Source organism: Prunus mume, linkage group LG1, assembly GCF_029339155.1.
Source record: "Prunus mume cultivar Tortuosa linkage group LG1, ASM2933915v1, whole genome shotgun sequence".
NCBI lineage: Eukaryota > Viridiplantae > Streptophyta > Magnoliopsida > Rosales > Rosaceae > Prunus > Prunus mume.
The window spans coordinates 6052113-6066987 of record NC_142698.1 but is presented as its reverse complement, the minus strand read 5'-3'; the positions used below and the strand labels follow the sequence as shown (position 1 = coordinate 6066987).

Genomic DNA, 14875 nt, shown 5'->3' with positions numbered 1-14875 from the left:
AAAACGAAGCAACACGCAACGGAGAAGTCAGCTACGCTTGCTCGATGTCGGATTGCATAAGCTTGGGGGTTGGAAGGTCGTGCGACTTGGATCAACATGGAAATGTCTCTTATGCTTTCAATGCATACTTTCAAAATAAAGACCAAGATGTTAGGGCATGCGATTTCAATGGGATGGCTAACATTGTCAAACAAAATGCCTCAACGGAGATTGCCTGTTCCCGATCCAAATTTTAAATGCCGGAGTGAGGCGCGAATTGAGCATCTTTGCAGGACTATTCTTGATCCTGATGAGCTTCTTCACCTTAATGTAAGAGAATTAGTACAACTACATATATGTAATTTATATACGTGTATGCCAATTGGTTTTTTTTTTTTTTTATAAATATAATTTAAAAAAAAATTAAGAAAGATAATATGGGTAGTTGTGTTGTATTGCATAAAAATAGGACCTATTATCTAATTTTGTTTTTAATTTTAATTTTTTAAAATATGAAAAGTTATAAACTTACCATATTATCCACATTTGATTAGTAATTTCAATTTTTTTTAATAGTACAAGCGATAGTCTAAACTAAAGGGAGAGATTTCACACACACACACACATACTACTATACTACTATGATGCCATGTAATTCGAACTTGAGACCCCTAATCTGCAAGTTAAGGTCATTTCCCACTGGCCTAGACTCCGTTAACTAATAATTTCAATTCTTAATGCCCAAGTACAAGAACATTCTTAATTTCCCTAGTTTTTTTCATAGAGCATTTTTATAATTTATGAATTTATGCAAAATATTAATGCAAGTCCCTTATCAGCTCACTTGATCCTTAATGATAATTTTGATTAATTAATAAGGTTAAAATATAATGGTCTGTTTTATTTTACATACAAGAATTTCTCCCATCTTTCTTCTTCGCAACTCTCTTAACTTACAGACGAACCACCTAAATTTTAGACCCTAGTTTTAAGGGTCACTAACACCAACTAATTTCCAAGAGCTTTGACTACTAGAAATGCGTACGACCCGGAAATGAATTAGAAAAAGATAAGAATGTGAGAAAAAAAGTTCACCCCTTGTATGCATGTGTCAACTAAAATTGCGTACGTACGTTCAACACTTCCTTTGGTATGTAGAAATAAGAGGCCTTCTCCCCAAACCCATCTTCTTAGTTGACTCCATTGCAGAAAAGAAAAGACCAAGAAAAGACCATTATCAAACTCTTAATTTCTTCAAATCCAAGCAACCTCCCAATTCTGTGATTCATAAGCCTAGCCTAACTAAATATATAGCACGTCCAACAACTGTTGTTTAAGGTGTCTTCTAAGCAACTCATCGCCATATCCATCGATCCATCAAGACATGTTTCCGCATGGGTCTTTTTCATAATGTTGGCGGCGTCAACGGACCTTGTACGAGGCCTAGGTGTCAACTGGGGGCAAATGTCGTCACACCCTTTGCCTCCCACCGACGTTGTTAAGATGCTCAAGGTCAATGGCATCAAGAAGGTGAAGCTTTTCGACGCTGATCCTAAGACCATGAAAGCCTTGGCTGGGTCTGGTTTGGATGTCATGGTTGGAATTCCCAATGACAAATTGGACAAACTTTCTCATGATTACGAATTTGCCCAAAAATGGGTGAAAGAAAATGTCACTGAATATCTTTATGAAGGGGCGTTAGTATCAGGTTTGCAAATATTTTTTTTCTAGTGAATATTTTCTGTTTAAAGACATGTAGTTCAAAAGAAAAAAGTATGGTTTTGTTATGGTAATGTTTTGTTTTGGTTTTTTGTTATGGTAAGGTGGTAAACAAAAATATACATATTACATAGAAGTTTTCTTGCAGGACTGAAATTGGACCACTTGATCATGTTTGATTTTTACCAGATTGATTGGTCCATATTCATAGTTCAATAACCTATGCATTGTATGACGCACATCACAAGTTTCGACTCATGTTACCACACATTATCATATAGAATTCAAAAGAACTTTGTGTTTTTAGAAAACCTAATTTCAAGACTCAAAGCGAGATATTGGTGTCTTACATAAAAACAAATTGCAAAAGAATTAGTGGGACTTGATAATTTTGATTAAAGACAGAAATTTCAAAATGAAAGAAAAAACGAAAAGGTAGCTAGCATGCTATTCTGCATCTCTTTAATTTTTCAAAATGAAACTGACTATATCTTTTCTTGTTCAATTTATGGGTGTGTGTTTTGAACTTCTACAGCTATGTGGCTGTTGGGAACGAGCCATTCTTATCAAGTTACAATGGCAGCTATGTTAAGACTCTTTTCCCATCAATGAAAAATATTCAAAGGGCCCTAGATGAGGCTGGCGTCGGACAAAAAATCAAATGCGTAGTGCCCTTCAATGCCGATGTTTACGAATCCCCTTCGAACAAACCGTCAGACGGGCGTTTCCGAAAAGATATTATGAAACATATGTTGGAGATACTACACTTCTTTCGTGCCAAGAAGGCCCCATTTGTTGTGAACATCTACCCCTTCCTTAGTCTCTACCAAAGCACTGGTTTTCCCCAAGAATTCGCTTTCTTCGACAGCGGTAGCCCGATTAGAGATAACGGTGCTCAATACAGCAATGTGTTTGATGCAAATTATGACACACTTCTTTGGGCACTTAAAAAGGTAGGTGTTGCTAACTTGGACATTGTAATTGGGGAAGTAGGATGGCCTACCGATGGCAACGGTTATTGTAATAACAGATTGGCTAAGAAGTTTTATGATGGCCTCCTAAGAAACTAGCAAGCAAAGAGGGAACCCCTCTGAGGAAAGGCTACTTGGAAGTCTACCTATTCGGGCTTTTTGACGAGGATCAGAAAAGTATTGCTCCAGGGGACTTTGAGCGGCACTGGGGCATTTTTCGATATGATGGCAAGCCTAAGTTCCCCATGGACCTTGCCGGCCAAAATTCGGGACACCAGATGCTAAAAGATGTTGAAGGAGTGAAGTACTTGGAAAGGCAATGGTGTGTGTTGAATAGTGATGTGAGGAACTTGAGCAAAGCTCAAGTGGAACTCAACTATGCTTGCTCACTGGCGGATTGCACAAGTTTGGGGAAGCAGAGGTCTTGTGACTTGGAACTGCATGATAGAATCTCTTATGCCTTCAATGAGTTCTACCAAAGTAGAGACCAAGATGTAAGGGCATGTGATTTTAATGGGATGGGGACTAAGATGACACAAGATCCCTCAATAGGAGATTGCATATTCCGGGTGCAAGTTGCTTTAAGTGCCGGAGAGAGGCGGCACGGCTTGAGTTATGCCTTGAGTGTCTTTGCACCACTATTTTTCATCATGAGCTTCTTCACACCTCATTAATTTTACCTTTAGATCATGTCGTTTTTACCTATCGTATTTTGTGAGGAGATTAGGAGATGTACCATTTTAAAGTTTTCCTTTTAACCTTTTGCACAACCTCATGGATATTTTTTTTTTTTGGGTCATTAGTTAGGGAGGGAAGGGTGAATTATATTGGGTTGCCTTAAGATTGTCTTCTACATCGAATCCGGGTGCACTTGGAGGGAGGGGGAGAGTTTGACCCACTTTTCCACTATGGTGCCAACCCCTATGCCATGGATAAATTAGTTGACAATTATGAATCTGATTGATTTGTAAAAGTCTTATATCATGGCAATAACTTTTTTCCTTTATAATGCATATATTGCGTAAAAGAGAGTTCTCGTTGCGTGATTCTGCCACTAAAGGGTGTTGCTTAAGAGACTGAAAACTACGGAAAGTATTCTATGATCTATCATGCATATTGGATTAGGATGGCTGGTGCAGGCTACACGGTTTGGAGGGCTGGTTTGGGGGGTTTAGGGTGGCTATTGCTTTTATAGTTTAGACTATTATTTTTATTTAAAAAAATAAATTAAATTAAACAGATTCTTTATTTAAAATGAAATGCACACTACCAAGGTATCATGGGAGACGTTTGTTGAAGAGAAACAATTTACTATGAAAAAAAAAACCCCAAATTTTCCTCAAAGCACTTCTCTATTTTTACTGCCCTTTCTCTCTTTACTAGGAATCATGTGACATATCACCACGTTTTTTTTTTGTTCATTTCAAAAACCTTGAGCATCATCCAATTTGACCATTCATCACAAACTCACTAAGAGTTTATGAGCTTACTCACCAAGCTCGTGCCGCCGAGACGTATTCCTTTTTCGGCCATTCTTAACTTCTCTTCAATTTCATCTTGACTCTTATTTCCACTTCCATTCTCTTCTTTTTTCTCTTTACTCTAGCGTACCCAAAAAAATAAACACTGAAAGCTAAAATTGAAATGGTTTATCAAACGGGCCCTTAATTAAGCAATTTCATAGGTCTTTAAAGATACCACCAAGGGGTCTAGCCCAATAAAAAATTGTCTTAACTTGTAGAATAGTGGTCTTAGGTTCGAATCCCCATGGCACCTTGGTAGTGTGTGTATAAAATCTTATTCCCCTTGTAGTTTAGACTATCGTTTGAATTCAAAAAATACTAAAGATACCGTTAATGGTGCAAGAATCAAAACAGAGTATGTCTTTGAAAGGTAAGAAAAATGAAAAACAAGTAATCAGAGCAATCAAGTGGATCCAATATATCTGAGAGACCATTGTGCTGGAATTAGAGTGAACCAATGAGCTTAAGAACCGGAGAAATGCAGTTTTCGTCACCTCAACTGATTTCGAGTGATAATATTGGGTTTCGTTGCCCCAGTTGTCGTCGGCCAAAAATAGTTTTTCTTATAGTGCTCGCATACCCACTTACTTGGGGTACAGGTAAACAAGTACTATTTTCCCTTGGAATGTAGGTTTACCTCTTATATTTATTTTGTATGCAGGAGGAAGACATCGCACTAATGCACGAGAACGAAAAACCTGTTGGAAAATTCTTGGAGAAGAGTTATTGTAAAACACTGCAATATTATTGAGCCAAGCTTTTGGGCTGTGCACACCCAACAATTCTTTATGGGTAACTATAAGATGCTTGTACTGTACAAGCATCTTGTTGATGTTAGGTTGTGAATGAATGAACGAAAATTATAAACTGATTTGTGAGGCTATATGGTTTCCCTTGGAATTAGGCATGAAAATTTTAGTTCTTATATATATGCCAATCTTGCCAGATGTGGTTAGGTTTTCATTTTCTGCTTTTGTCATGTTTTCTTTTTGTCTAAATATATCGTTTGTTGAACCACAAAGACTTCATATCGTATAATTGAAACACATACTTTTTTTTTTCCTTTTTTGAGAAAAAGAAAAGGCATTCAAAGACCGGCACGAGGACAGTGGCCTCGTTAAAACCTTCCTAGGAAAACTACACCGAACAAACCTTAGAGTAGGAAAAAGTACCACACATGCTATACACTAACAAGAGAGTATGACACAAGCTCAGTGCAAAAGACCCACTAGTGTAGTAGTTTGGAACAATTGCTCCCCAATGAAAGATCCTGAATTAGAGTCCTAACATTCGTATAGTGTAAGTGAATTTAGTATATTATCGCCCCTCTCAATAGGAAATAGGAAATAGAAAATATCCTATAAAAAATACATGCTTACACAAACAAAAAATTTAGGTCCTTACATAAAAAATTGAATTTTATATCCATCATTTATAACTATTAGCTTATAGCGTTGCCAAAAGAAATTAGAAGAGGTTTCACCACAAAAAAAAAGGAAATTAGAAGAGGCTTCTCTAGTGGCTATAGTATATATTAATACACAAGCTTTTCTCTAGCAGGAAGCACCAGTGGTCTAGTGGTAGAATAGTACCCTGCCACGGTACACCAGGTTGATTCAGCTGGTGCATGTTTTCTTTTGCTCAAATAAGAGAGAATGAGTTCGCATGTTATGATTTTTTTTTTTATATATAACTAATGCTAAACACCATACACGTGGCTGAATTAAGATATTTGGGTTCAAACCGGTTAAAAATGTGTACATTCTTTTAACTTTAAATTGATTTATTTAAGTAAAATTTGAGAGCATAAGTGTCTTAGTATAAATGCTTATTTACTATAGTGCCCCTTGAAATTATGGTTAAATCTCATTTCACTCATTGAAAGTTAAAGTAGCCCAGAGTGCCCTCTAAACCAATGTTTTGGGCCTCACTTTATCCTATATCGTCAAGTCCGTCAAAAACATTAAAGTGATGATGTGGCACAAGTGGGATCCATTTTTTTGTTGAAATGAATGCCACGTAAGTATCATGTGTGAAAAAAATCAATAAAATATTTTATTTATAAATTTTTTTAACAAATAGGAAAAAATATATAAAATTGCTTCTCCCTTCTCTCTTTCCCTCTTTCTTTCTCTGTACCCTACGACAAAATCTCAGAGGCCTCTGACGCCCTCGACCTGTAAGCTCCAGGATCTACGATCTTTACGACGAGGAGGCTTTGAAATCGGGCCAATTCCCGACACCCTCTTCTTCCTCCTCGTCTCATTTTGGCGATGGATCCCACTACTACACTAGCCACATCCACCACCACCTCCACTTCATTTAAGTTTTCTGAATCAGTGGGTCAAAACTTGATATCAACCCTCAAATTGATCCAAGAACTTCAATTTCTGAAAACTCAGTTCTATATGTGGTATAGTACGAAAGTATGAACAAATTCCCATTTCGTGAATTTTCTAATTTTATGGACAAATTCCAATTTCGTAAGTTTTCTAGTTTGCCCAATTCAATTGCAAAAGAACCCAACTTTACAAACCCCACAATTTCTGGGAAATTGGGGCAAAAGAATTGGAACCCACTTCCTTTACCCTCCTCCACCACCACTTGATTTCATTTCAGCAAAGCAGAGCTTGGTGGAGAATATGGGCTTGCAAATGGGCATGGATAAATTTCAGCAAATCAAATCAAAAGAGGAGAGAGAGAGAGATAAATTTTTATTTGTGATTTGGGTTTGGGGGGTGGTAGTGGGAGATGTTGTCTTGGTCTCATTTGTTGGCGAAGGAGGGGTTGTTTAGTAGGAGAGTAGGAGGGGAGGAGGTGGGAGTAGTGATGGCTAATTGTTGGTGGTGAAGGGAGTGTCAGTGTACACATAGAAAGAAAGAGGGAGAAAGAAGAAGAGATAAGTAATTTTTTTTTTCCTATTTGTTAAATATTTTTATAAACAAAATATTTTTTTTATTATTTTCACACATGGTACTTACATGAGATCCATTTCAACAAAAGATTGGGTCCCACTTTTGCCTGCTCGATTTTTTATGAACTTTTTGTGGACTTAACGACATGAGGTAAAGTGAGACGTAAAACATTGGTGAAGGGGGCACTCTAAGTCACTTCAACTTTCAGGTGGTAAAGTGAGACTTGACTATAGTTTTAGAGGACACTATAGTAAATAAGCCAGTATAAATCCTTGTTAAAACGAATATTTTTATAAATAAAAAAATTTTGATGCAAGGATAACTCAAGTGGTTAAGCTCATTTATCCATATATCCTAAGTTATAGGTTCAACTCACCCTTTCATGAAAATGTAATTCTATATTTGATACAGACGATATTCTACTTTAATTTAATCTAAATCACGGGGAAGGGGATTCGAACTTGAGGGCAAAATGGGGAGTGGCTCTAGCCAACTTGGTTAAATCCATGTATGTCTGCAATACTGAGTGTATTTTTAAATGATTGTACATATGTCATTTTACCAAGTTGTGTACTCATGGCCCTTCTCCAACTAGGGTGAACAAATAAACGAGTATTTCTATGGTACAATGACTGCACCCGTGTAGTCACTCACATGGGAGTTACTTGCTCTTTTTTTTAAAACTGGTGAAACCTGATGTGGTTGTTAACCAATTAAAATCAACCAAAACATTTCATGCGCAATCTCTTCTTGAAGTCATCTTCTTCAAACTCCTCTTCTACAATAGAAAATAACTCGTTTCTTACTCCCTCTCTGCAACCTCTTCCTCTTCTTTTTCGTCATTGTTAAAAACCACAATTTATAGGGTTTGGATTTTAGGCATATTTTTAGGGTTTATCTTTTTGGGTTAATAATTGGAATTGGAATTTTGGGTATAGGGTTTGGATTTTGGGCATATTTTTAGGGTTTATCATTTTGGGTTGATGATTGGAATTGGAATTGGAATTGGGTTTTTCCAGTCACTGATGGGTTGTCGGCACTTCTCTTGTCTGCAATCGGTAACACCCTTGTGAAAGCCTATGGTATTCGCTCATTCTAAAGGTAATTAAGAACTATCTTTTAGGTTTAGTTCATTGAAATATTGTGGTCATAAATTGGGGCTAGACATGGGTAATTTCAAAGTGTCGTGAGGTGAAGTGGATTTCTCACATTTATGGTTGTAATGGATTTGTTAATTTAAGTAGTGTCATGTAATTGCATATCTCTATATGCAATTACTAATTGCATGTCGGCAAATCCAAGTCACTGAATGCAATTGCAGTATGTAGTTGTGTTTTTAAATTAACTAAGTAAGGGGATTTCGTGGTAGGTAGGTTTAACTGTGTTTTTGAATACTAATTTTGGATATTTTGTGAAGGAGTGTAAAGTGGGTTCGAATGTGTAGTAATATGTCGTGTTTAGAGTGTTTATTGGGTTTTGGATTAATATTCATATTTTCGTCAATAGAGACAGTTGCATGATTGTGTTGTTTACTTGATTTATGCAGGTTATGAATGTCCAAAAAAGTGTTCAAGCGAAAGGAAAGTGCAAGGCCAAGAGTAATTTAGAACACGCAAGAGTTGGCCGAGATGCATTTTCAATTTCATATAAGTTGCACATACATGTATCTGAAAATTGGAGATGAATGTTGGTTATGGATTTAAAAGCCTCTTGAGATGAATTATGGTTAAGTTAAATATTTTTGTATATTTTGTGTTTATGCGGCTTACTTTAAAACAAATTAGAGGTCATGGAAACCATGACAAGTGTGATGAATGGTATAACACAGCAATGCACAACATTGTCCAAGGCAAGGTCGAAAAAGATGGTTTTTTGCCCTTTGTCTTAATTTTGGGGCAAGAAAAGAAATTTGATAGGCCATTGCTTGTGGCCTTGGCAAAGAGATGGTGGGACACTACCCACACATTCCACTTTCACAATATTTGGAGGACATTGCCCAACACTACCTAATTTAAGACATGTCCCTTTTTCCTTTTTGCTGTAAGCCTTCACATATTTCCTCTTATCTACTAAATTCATTTATCAACATGGCACAACCATCTACACTCTTCGATGCATAAAAACAAATTTTGTTTGACATAGCACTTAAACATCCGTACTTCGCCATTTCTACAACTTTCATGCTAGTGTCTTCACCTTCGCCCATAAATTTGCTGGAAGCATCATTTTGGGCACTCTTTGACCATCTCTTCATTATGAGAGATGAAAGAATTTCAATAAGGTGCTCGCACTTCATTACATAAAACAAGTGGCAACACAGGATCCCTTCACTTTCATATTTCCAACATTCACACTTTATCTGCATATTTTCCCCACCGACACACAAGTCCAATTATTTTGCGATTCACCATATTTTGACAATATGTACACATGACCTCCAAAATTATACATCACCTTATCATAGGCGAGTGCTGAACAAGCTTCAATCTCATGACATACCAATACAAAGCACCTATGCTTGTAAATCTGATAAGCTTGTTGCTCGAGTTTTGTCAATGCAGTTTTAAGGATTGGTGTTGAGTACTTTGCTTTGAAACCATCATTTGCTGTGGTATTACTAAGAGGTAACATGGCCTTATCAATTGCTGGAATGCATTCAAACAATTTAACCTCTTTTCTCAAATAATCATTCACATACTTGTTCATAGACTCCATGCGTTGAGTAGTACACATACCATCGAAAAACTTTCCTCTAAGACATGATTTGGCCCATGAGTCTCTTTTTGCATACATCATTTCCAACTATAAGCTCTGTTTCGGAGAAATGGCTCTTTCTCTCAAAACCTCTCATTTCTTCTCAAACTCGTCCAATGCAAATGATTCCAAAATACATGCCTGAAAATCTCTTGGCAGTTCATCATCCTTCAAGTTATTCTATGCATTCCTTAACACATGTCATGAGCATAATTGATGGTTAGACATGGGAAACACATCATCAATGGTTTTAATCATCGCCTCATCACCATCCGTCAATATTGATATTGACTTCTTATCTTTCATGGACCCCATGAATGTCTCCAATACCCATTTATAAGTTTCAAATGTCTTGTCAAGTAATAATGCGCAAGCAAATATTACGTTGGAACATGTGTGATTGTTCGAACCAACAAACAACACCAGGGGCTTGTCATATATATTTGTTTTGTACGTGTTGTCGAATATAAGGACGTCTTCGTAGGCAAAATCCCTCCAAAATAAATTATAAAGCCTATTTTTCTCATCAACACTAAACTTACAAAAGAATTCAGGATCGATTGTTCCTTTCTCTTTCAAGTAAGAGAGTGCGGTTTCTATGTCACCATCGAGTAAGATTTTCCTACATGATGCATCCAACTTATTGTACAGATTCTTGATTTAAAAACCAACATTTAAATACCCACCACATTGGTCGGCCATATACTCATATGTGTGGCATGTTCTGACCAATGCTCTTCGCATTCCCACTGCTTATACTAAATCGGAATTTTGAACAACATGGTTACATCGGAGATATGGTGATTGAAGTAGAGTAACTAGTTCATGATTGGGATGTGGTTCAAAATTTGTAATGACATAAGTATCATGTTTCTTCTCATAACCTATCCAAAAAAAAGGCCGAACAATTCTCTCTTGTAATTGGCTTCGGTAGCCAAATCCTATCCGGTGCCTCATTAAACTTTTCGTTTCTCAAGCCTTCTTTAGAACAACACCACGTCTCCTACTTACTTTCCCTTTTGTATTCCGAACCAATATGTCTTTTCTCACACTAAATCCAATGGCCTTTGCATAACTCATATAATATTCTTCCGCTAATTCTATCGTTTTAAACTCTTTTCCCATAACATCTTCTCTCATCGATACATTAATGTCAACACCATTATAATTACTACTTTGACTAATAAGATGTTCGGTCGACATATGCCCACTCTCTATTGCTGATGCCCTATGACTCGACCTTTCACAACCACCTCGAGACCCTGAATCACTATAACCAGCATTTGATGCCTCTACTCCCCTGCCCTCCTAAGCGGACCTCTCCATACCTGAGAAACATAAATTCAAACTAAAATTACATTATTATCTAAGTGCTAACATACTTTCTCTTCAATTCAGACAAATGAATAATCTCAACATGCAATTGCACATAATAATGATAAGGGATAACTGTTTCGCAATAAAAAACATACAATTGCATGAACTCATGACCCAAAATACATTCAACTTCTAAACCATAAAAAAAGAAGGAAAACAAAAGGGTCATTTAAACTCTTACTTGATGCCTCCAAACATTTAACGTCTCCTCCTTCTACTTCCTTTCACCAAGAACTCAAATGAGGAAGCAATATCATCATTCAAAGCCAAAGACGTTGTAAATCTTCAAAATCTATACGATAAGGCTTTTTTTTTTTGTCAACTCGGAACTCATAGCTGCGGTTACAAATCCATTCTCGCTGATGTTGTCAAAGTTCAAACTCTTCGAGCATCCATCCTCTCTTGTTTCTCAAGTTCAAGATTGAGTCTTGTAGATTGATTTAATGTAGTACCCGCTGGAATGGGCTTCGAAGCTCGTATAAACATCGATAAATGGGCAATCTCAGGTTAGGCCGGTCCCACCCTTAATGTGCGAGATTGAAGTCATGTATTAGCTTCATTAATTGATGTTGTTGAAGTAACGGTTAACGCTTTGAACAAATCAAAGTAAATACCTCTAAATTTGGTGTGCATTAGATGAAATGGAAGCCCAGTTAAGTAAGGCATAGCCTAATTGAGTGAGGTTTTGCCTATGAATTGTAGCTTTCTACAGATAGGTTTAGGGCAAGCAGAGAGAAGAGTTGGAGGACCTCGCTTAGGATTGGATGAGGCAGACAATCGCGAGTGTCTTGGGTTTTCTCTTGGACGACCTCCAACACGTGAGTCTGGATCTCTTTTCCTTTCTCACAGTCACATGTGACTCACGTGATGTTCAGTAAGAAATGGTTGAACAAGTCATCAGATCATTCAATTTCAGCCCTTAATTTTTAAAATCCAATTTCAGCCATTGGATAAGTAACTGCACGGGTACCACCAATGTACCATAGATTTTTCACAAATAAACAGAGCAAAAAGATTACTTAAATAAATGAAAGAATTTCTTGAATAATCCAAACAGACAGACAGACTCAGAGTGAGCAGGCACACGTCATGGCTTTAGAAGCTCCACCACCACCACCTATCCAATCCAAAACCAAATTTCAACTGAAACGCCGGTTCACAGCCTCGGCGGTCGGTTTTCTCCGGCCGGACAGCCAACAGAGAGCAGCTCATTTTCCATCTTCCCCATTTTCTGTTCAGAAAACTAGCTACTGTACGCCGAGCCCCATATTGGCGGCTGCTGTTAAGGAACGGAAGGCGGGTGCGGTGCCGGAGTCAGAGTCAAAGCCGGTGAGAATAGTAGCCCTCGTCGGCCAAGGTACCCTCAGCCCTCTTAAAGGCACACCTTGGGAAGAGGTCATGCTCCACACTGTAAGTAAAACCCAAATTTTTAGTTGCTTCACTTTGTTGTTGTTTTTCTCCTTGTTGTCATTTTTGTTTTTGGTATAATTTTTGAACAAATTGCTTGGATCACAAAATCTCAGTTTTTCTCCCTATTTAAGCAAACATGACATAATTGTAGAGTTACAAGATTTGCAGGCATAGAAGTATGAAAGTATTTGGGAGGAGATATTATTATAAAAATGGTGCTAGTAAAACGCTTTTGGATTTTTTGTGTAGTTTATGGTTTGCCATTGAGTCTAAGCCTCCTACTCAGATAAAATGAATTTTTTTGGGTTGTTGTGGACTGAGGAGGTGGTGTGCACAGTGATCTTTACTAGCTGAAACAAACCCGTGTGATATAAAACACTGAAAATGTGCTTTCATAATTCACACTTTCGTGATCACGCACTCTATGTTCTAGGTACCCCTTTCGTTTTAGCAGCTTTTGCCTTTAGATTGTGGTTTTTGGCCGTTTCTAACTGAATGAACTCCAATTTTCCTATTAGTCGGTTTATCTTGTGCTTTTTCGAGTTTAGAATTGCAATATTTTCTTGTGCTACCTCTCTGGCTATCTGAAAAGCACGGTTCTTTTGTACTTTCCTTGATACACTCTTCTATAAACAGGCAAAAAGACTGAAATGGGTGGACGAAGGATATGAAATGCTTGTTTTTACCGATGATATCTGCCAATCTGGTAATGAAAATGCTGTAAATTTCATGAGGGAATTACGACGGGCTGATATTCTGGTGATTGTTTCTGTTACGAATCAAGATTCAGTTAATTGGATTCAAACTAAAATTGAGAATGTTGGAAACATACTCTGCTTTGACTCATCTCCCAATTTGTCAAACAAATTAGGAGGATCTTATATTCACAAGGAAACCAAGGGAAATATGTTTGGCAAAATCTTTGATACTTCTCAATCAAAGGACAGTGAATCAGTGGAAGTGGTCCAGACTGTGTCACAGGCGTGGGACAGGCATAATACGGATGATATAAGGTTTTGTTTATTAGTCATAATCAATGCTTATATAAGGCCTGTCCCGATCCTGAAGAATCTAAGATCAAAAGGTCTTTCTACCCTGAGCTGCATGGTGAAGAACTGCGGGCCTCAGATACTAAACTGCCTCTTGGATCCCAATTGTCGAAAAGCTCTTCAATGCTTGAATCAATGCAGTCCAGTAGATCAAGTGTGTAACTATCGGTGCATTGCTTCATATGAGAGTCCAAATCTTGAAGCCTTTTCTCTGTGTGTGTTGCAGAAGAACAATTGTCTTGGGTTGGATGCAAAGATCCCTGACAAACCATATGTGCCACCCATGGTTAAGTTTCAAGGGAAGGACCTGTGCCATGAAACTGCTGAAGATCTTTTTGTTGGTTGGTTGGGGAGCTTGAATTGGAGTTGGCGTGTTGTGGCAGGGCAGAACCCAGCTTATGATCAATTTCCTTGCCAGTACCAGCTCTTTTACAGGGGGAAGGCGAGAGGATCATTTTGGTATGAGCCAGTTTTTCAGGTGAGAACATTGGAGGGGAAGATGGTCTGGAGGAGGCGAAAGTATCGAGTCAAGAGAAGTAAAATCCCAGGGACATTCAACTTTAGTGTCTTGGACAATGGGGTTATTTCAAATGAGTTTTGGACAATTGTGGACGTCCCTGACGATCTTAGTTGGGGTTTGTTTTATTATAGTGGTGCTGCTCGAGCTGCAGGACAATGCTATACCGGTGCTGTGCTTGTCAGTCCAGATGGGGCATACCCGAACGACATGCATAAGGGGAGGTTAGCTGCTGCTCTAGAAAAGTGCGGAATTAAAGAGTGGGAGCTCTATACAGTTAATAATTCTTCATGTTTAAATCCTCCATTGGGAATTCCCGAGGGTTCAAGTTTGCATTCAGTGATACAAGTTAAAAATCAGACAGGGATATCCATGGTGGGTTTGGCGGATGCTTGAACCTCAAAATACCCTATTGACCAAAAAAAGAACTTCAAAATGCCCTTGTGCATGGAGGAATCATTGTCTTAACTTCAGCTGAATTAAGCTCAATTTTATGTATTAACACTTTGTAAAGCTGTCTTTGTTATTATAATGTAGAAGACAATGTAAATTGAGAATTATTTGCATGTATTTGTAAATTGAGTTTACTGCAATGAAATTCACTTGTATGTATATATATATATATATATATATATACAAAAATAGAAAAAAAGAAAAAAAA

The 14875-nt window shown here is 37.5% G+C and overlaps 2 protein-coding genes and 1 pseudogene across 2 annotated transcripts; 2 read left to right on the top strand and 1 right to left on the bottom strand.

Annotated features, from left to right (window-relative positions):
• Positions 1-1389: 1389 nt before the first annotated feature.
• Positions 1390-3796, top strand: LOC148920837 (glucan endo-1,3-beta-glucosidase 8 pseudogene; annotated as a pseudogene).
• A 5373-nt stretch (positions 3797-9169) lies between these two features.
• On the bottom strand, positions 9170-11001 carry LOC148920836 (protein FAR1-RELATED SEQUENCE 5-like). The gene is made up of 4 exons (XM_089047154.1): positions 10873-11001; positions 10088-10515; positions 9562-9886; positions 9170-9397 (listed from the first exon to the last, which is right to left on the bottom strand). Exons 1-4 carry the CDS (start codon positions 10999-11001, stop codon positions 9170-9172), a joined length of 1110 nt encoding a protein of 369 aa, XP_088903280.1.
• Positions 11002-12269: 1268 nt separating this feature from the next.
• Positions 12270-14812, top strand: LOC103331530 (uncharacterized). Its single transcript, XM_008234164.2, has 2 exons — positions 12270-12648; positions 13285-14812. Exons 1-2 carry the CDS (start codon positions 12328-12330, stop codon positions 14608-14610), a joined length of 1647 nt encoding a protein of 548 aa, XP_008232386.2. The 5' UTR covers positions 12270-12327; the 3' UTR covers positions 14611-14812.
• The last annotated feature ends 63 nt before the right edge of the window (positions 14813-14875 follow it).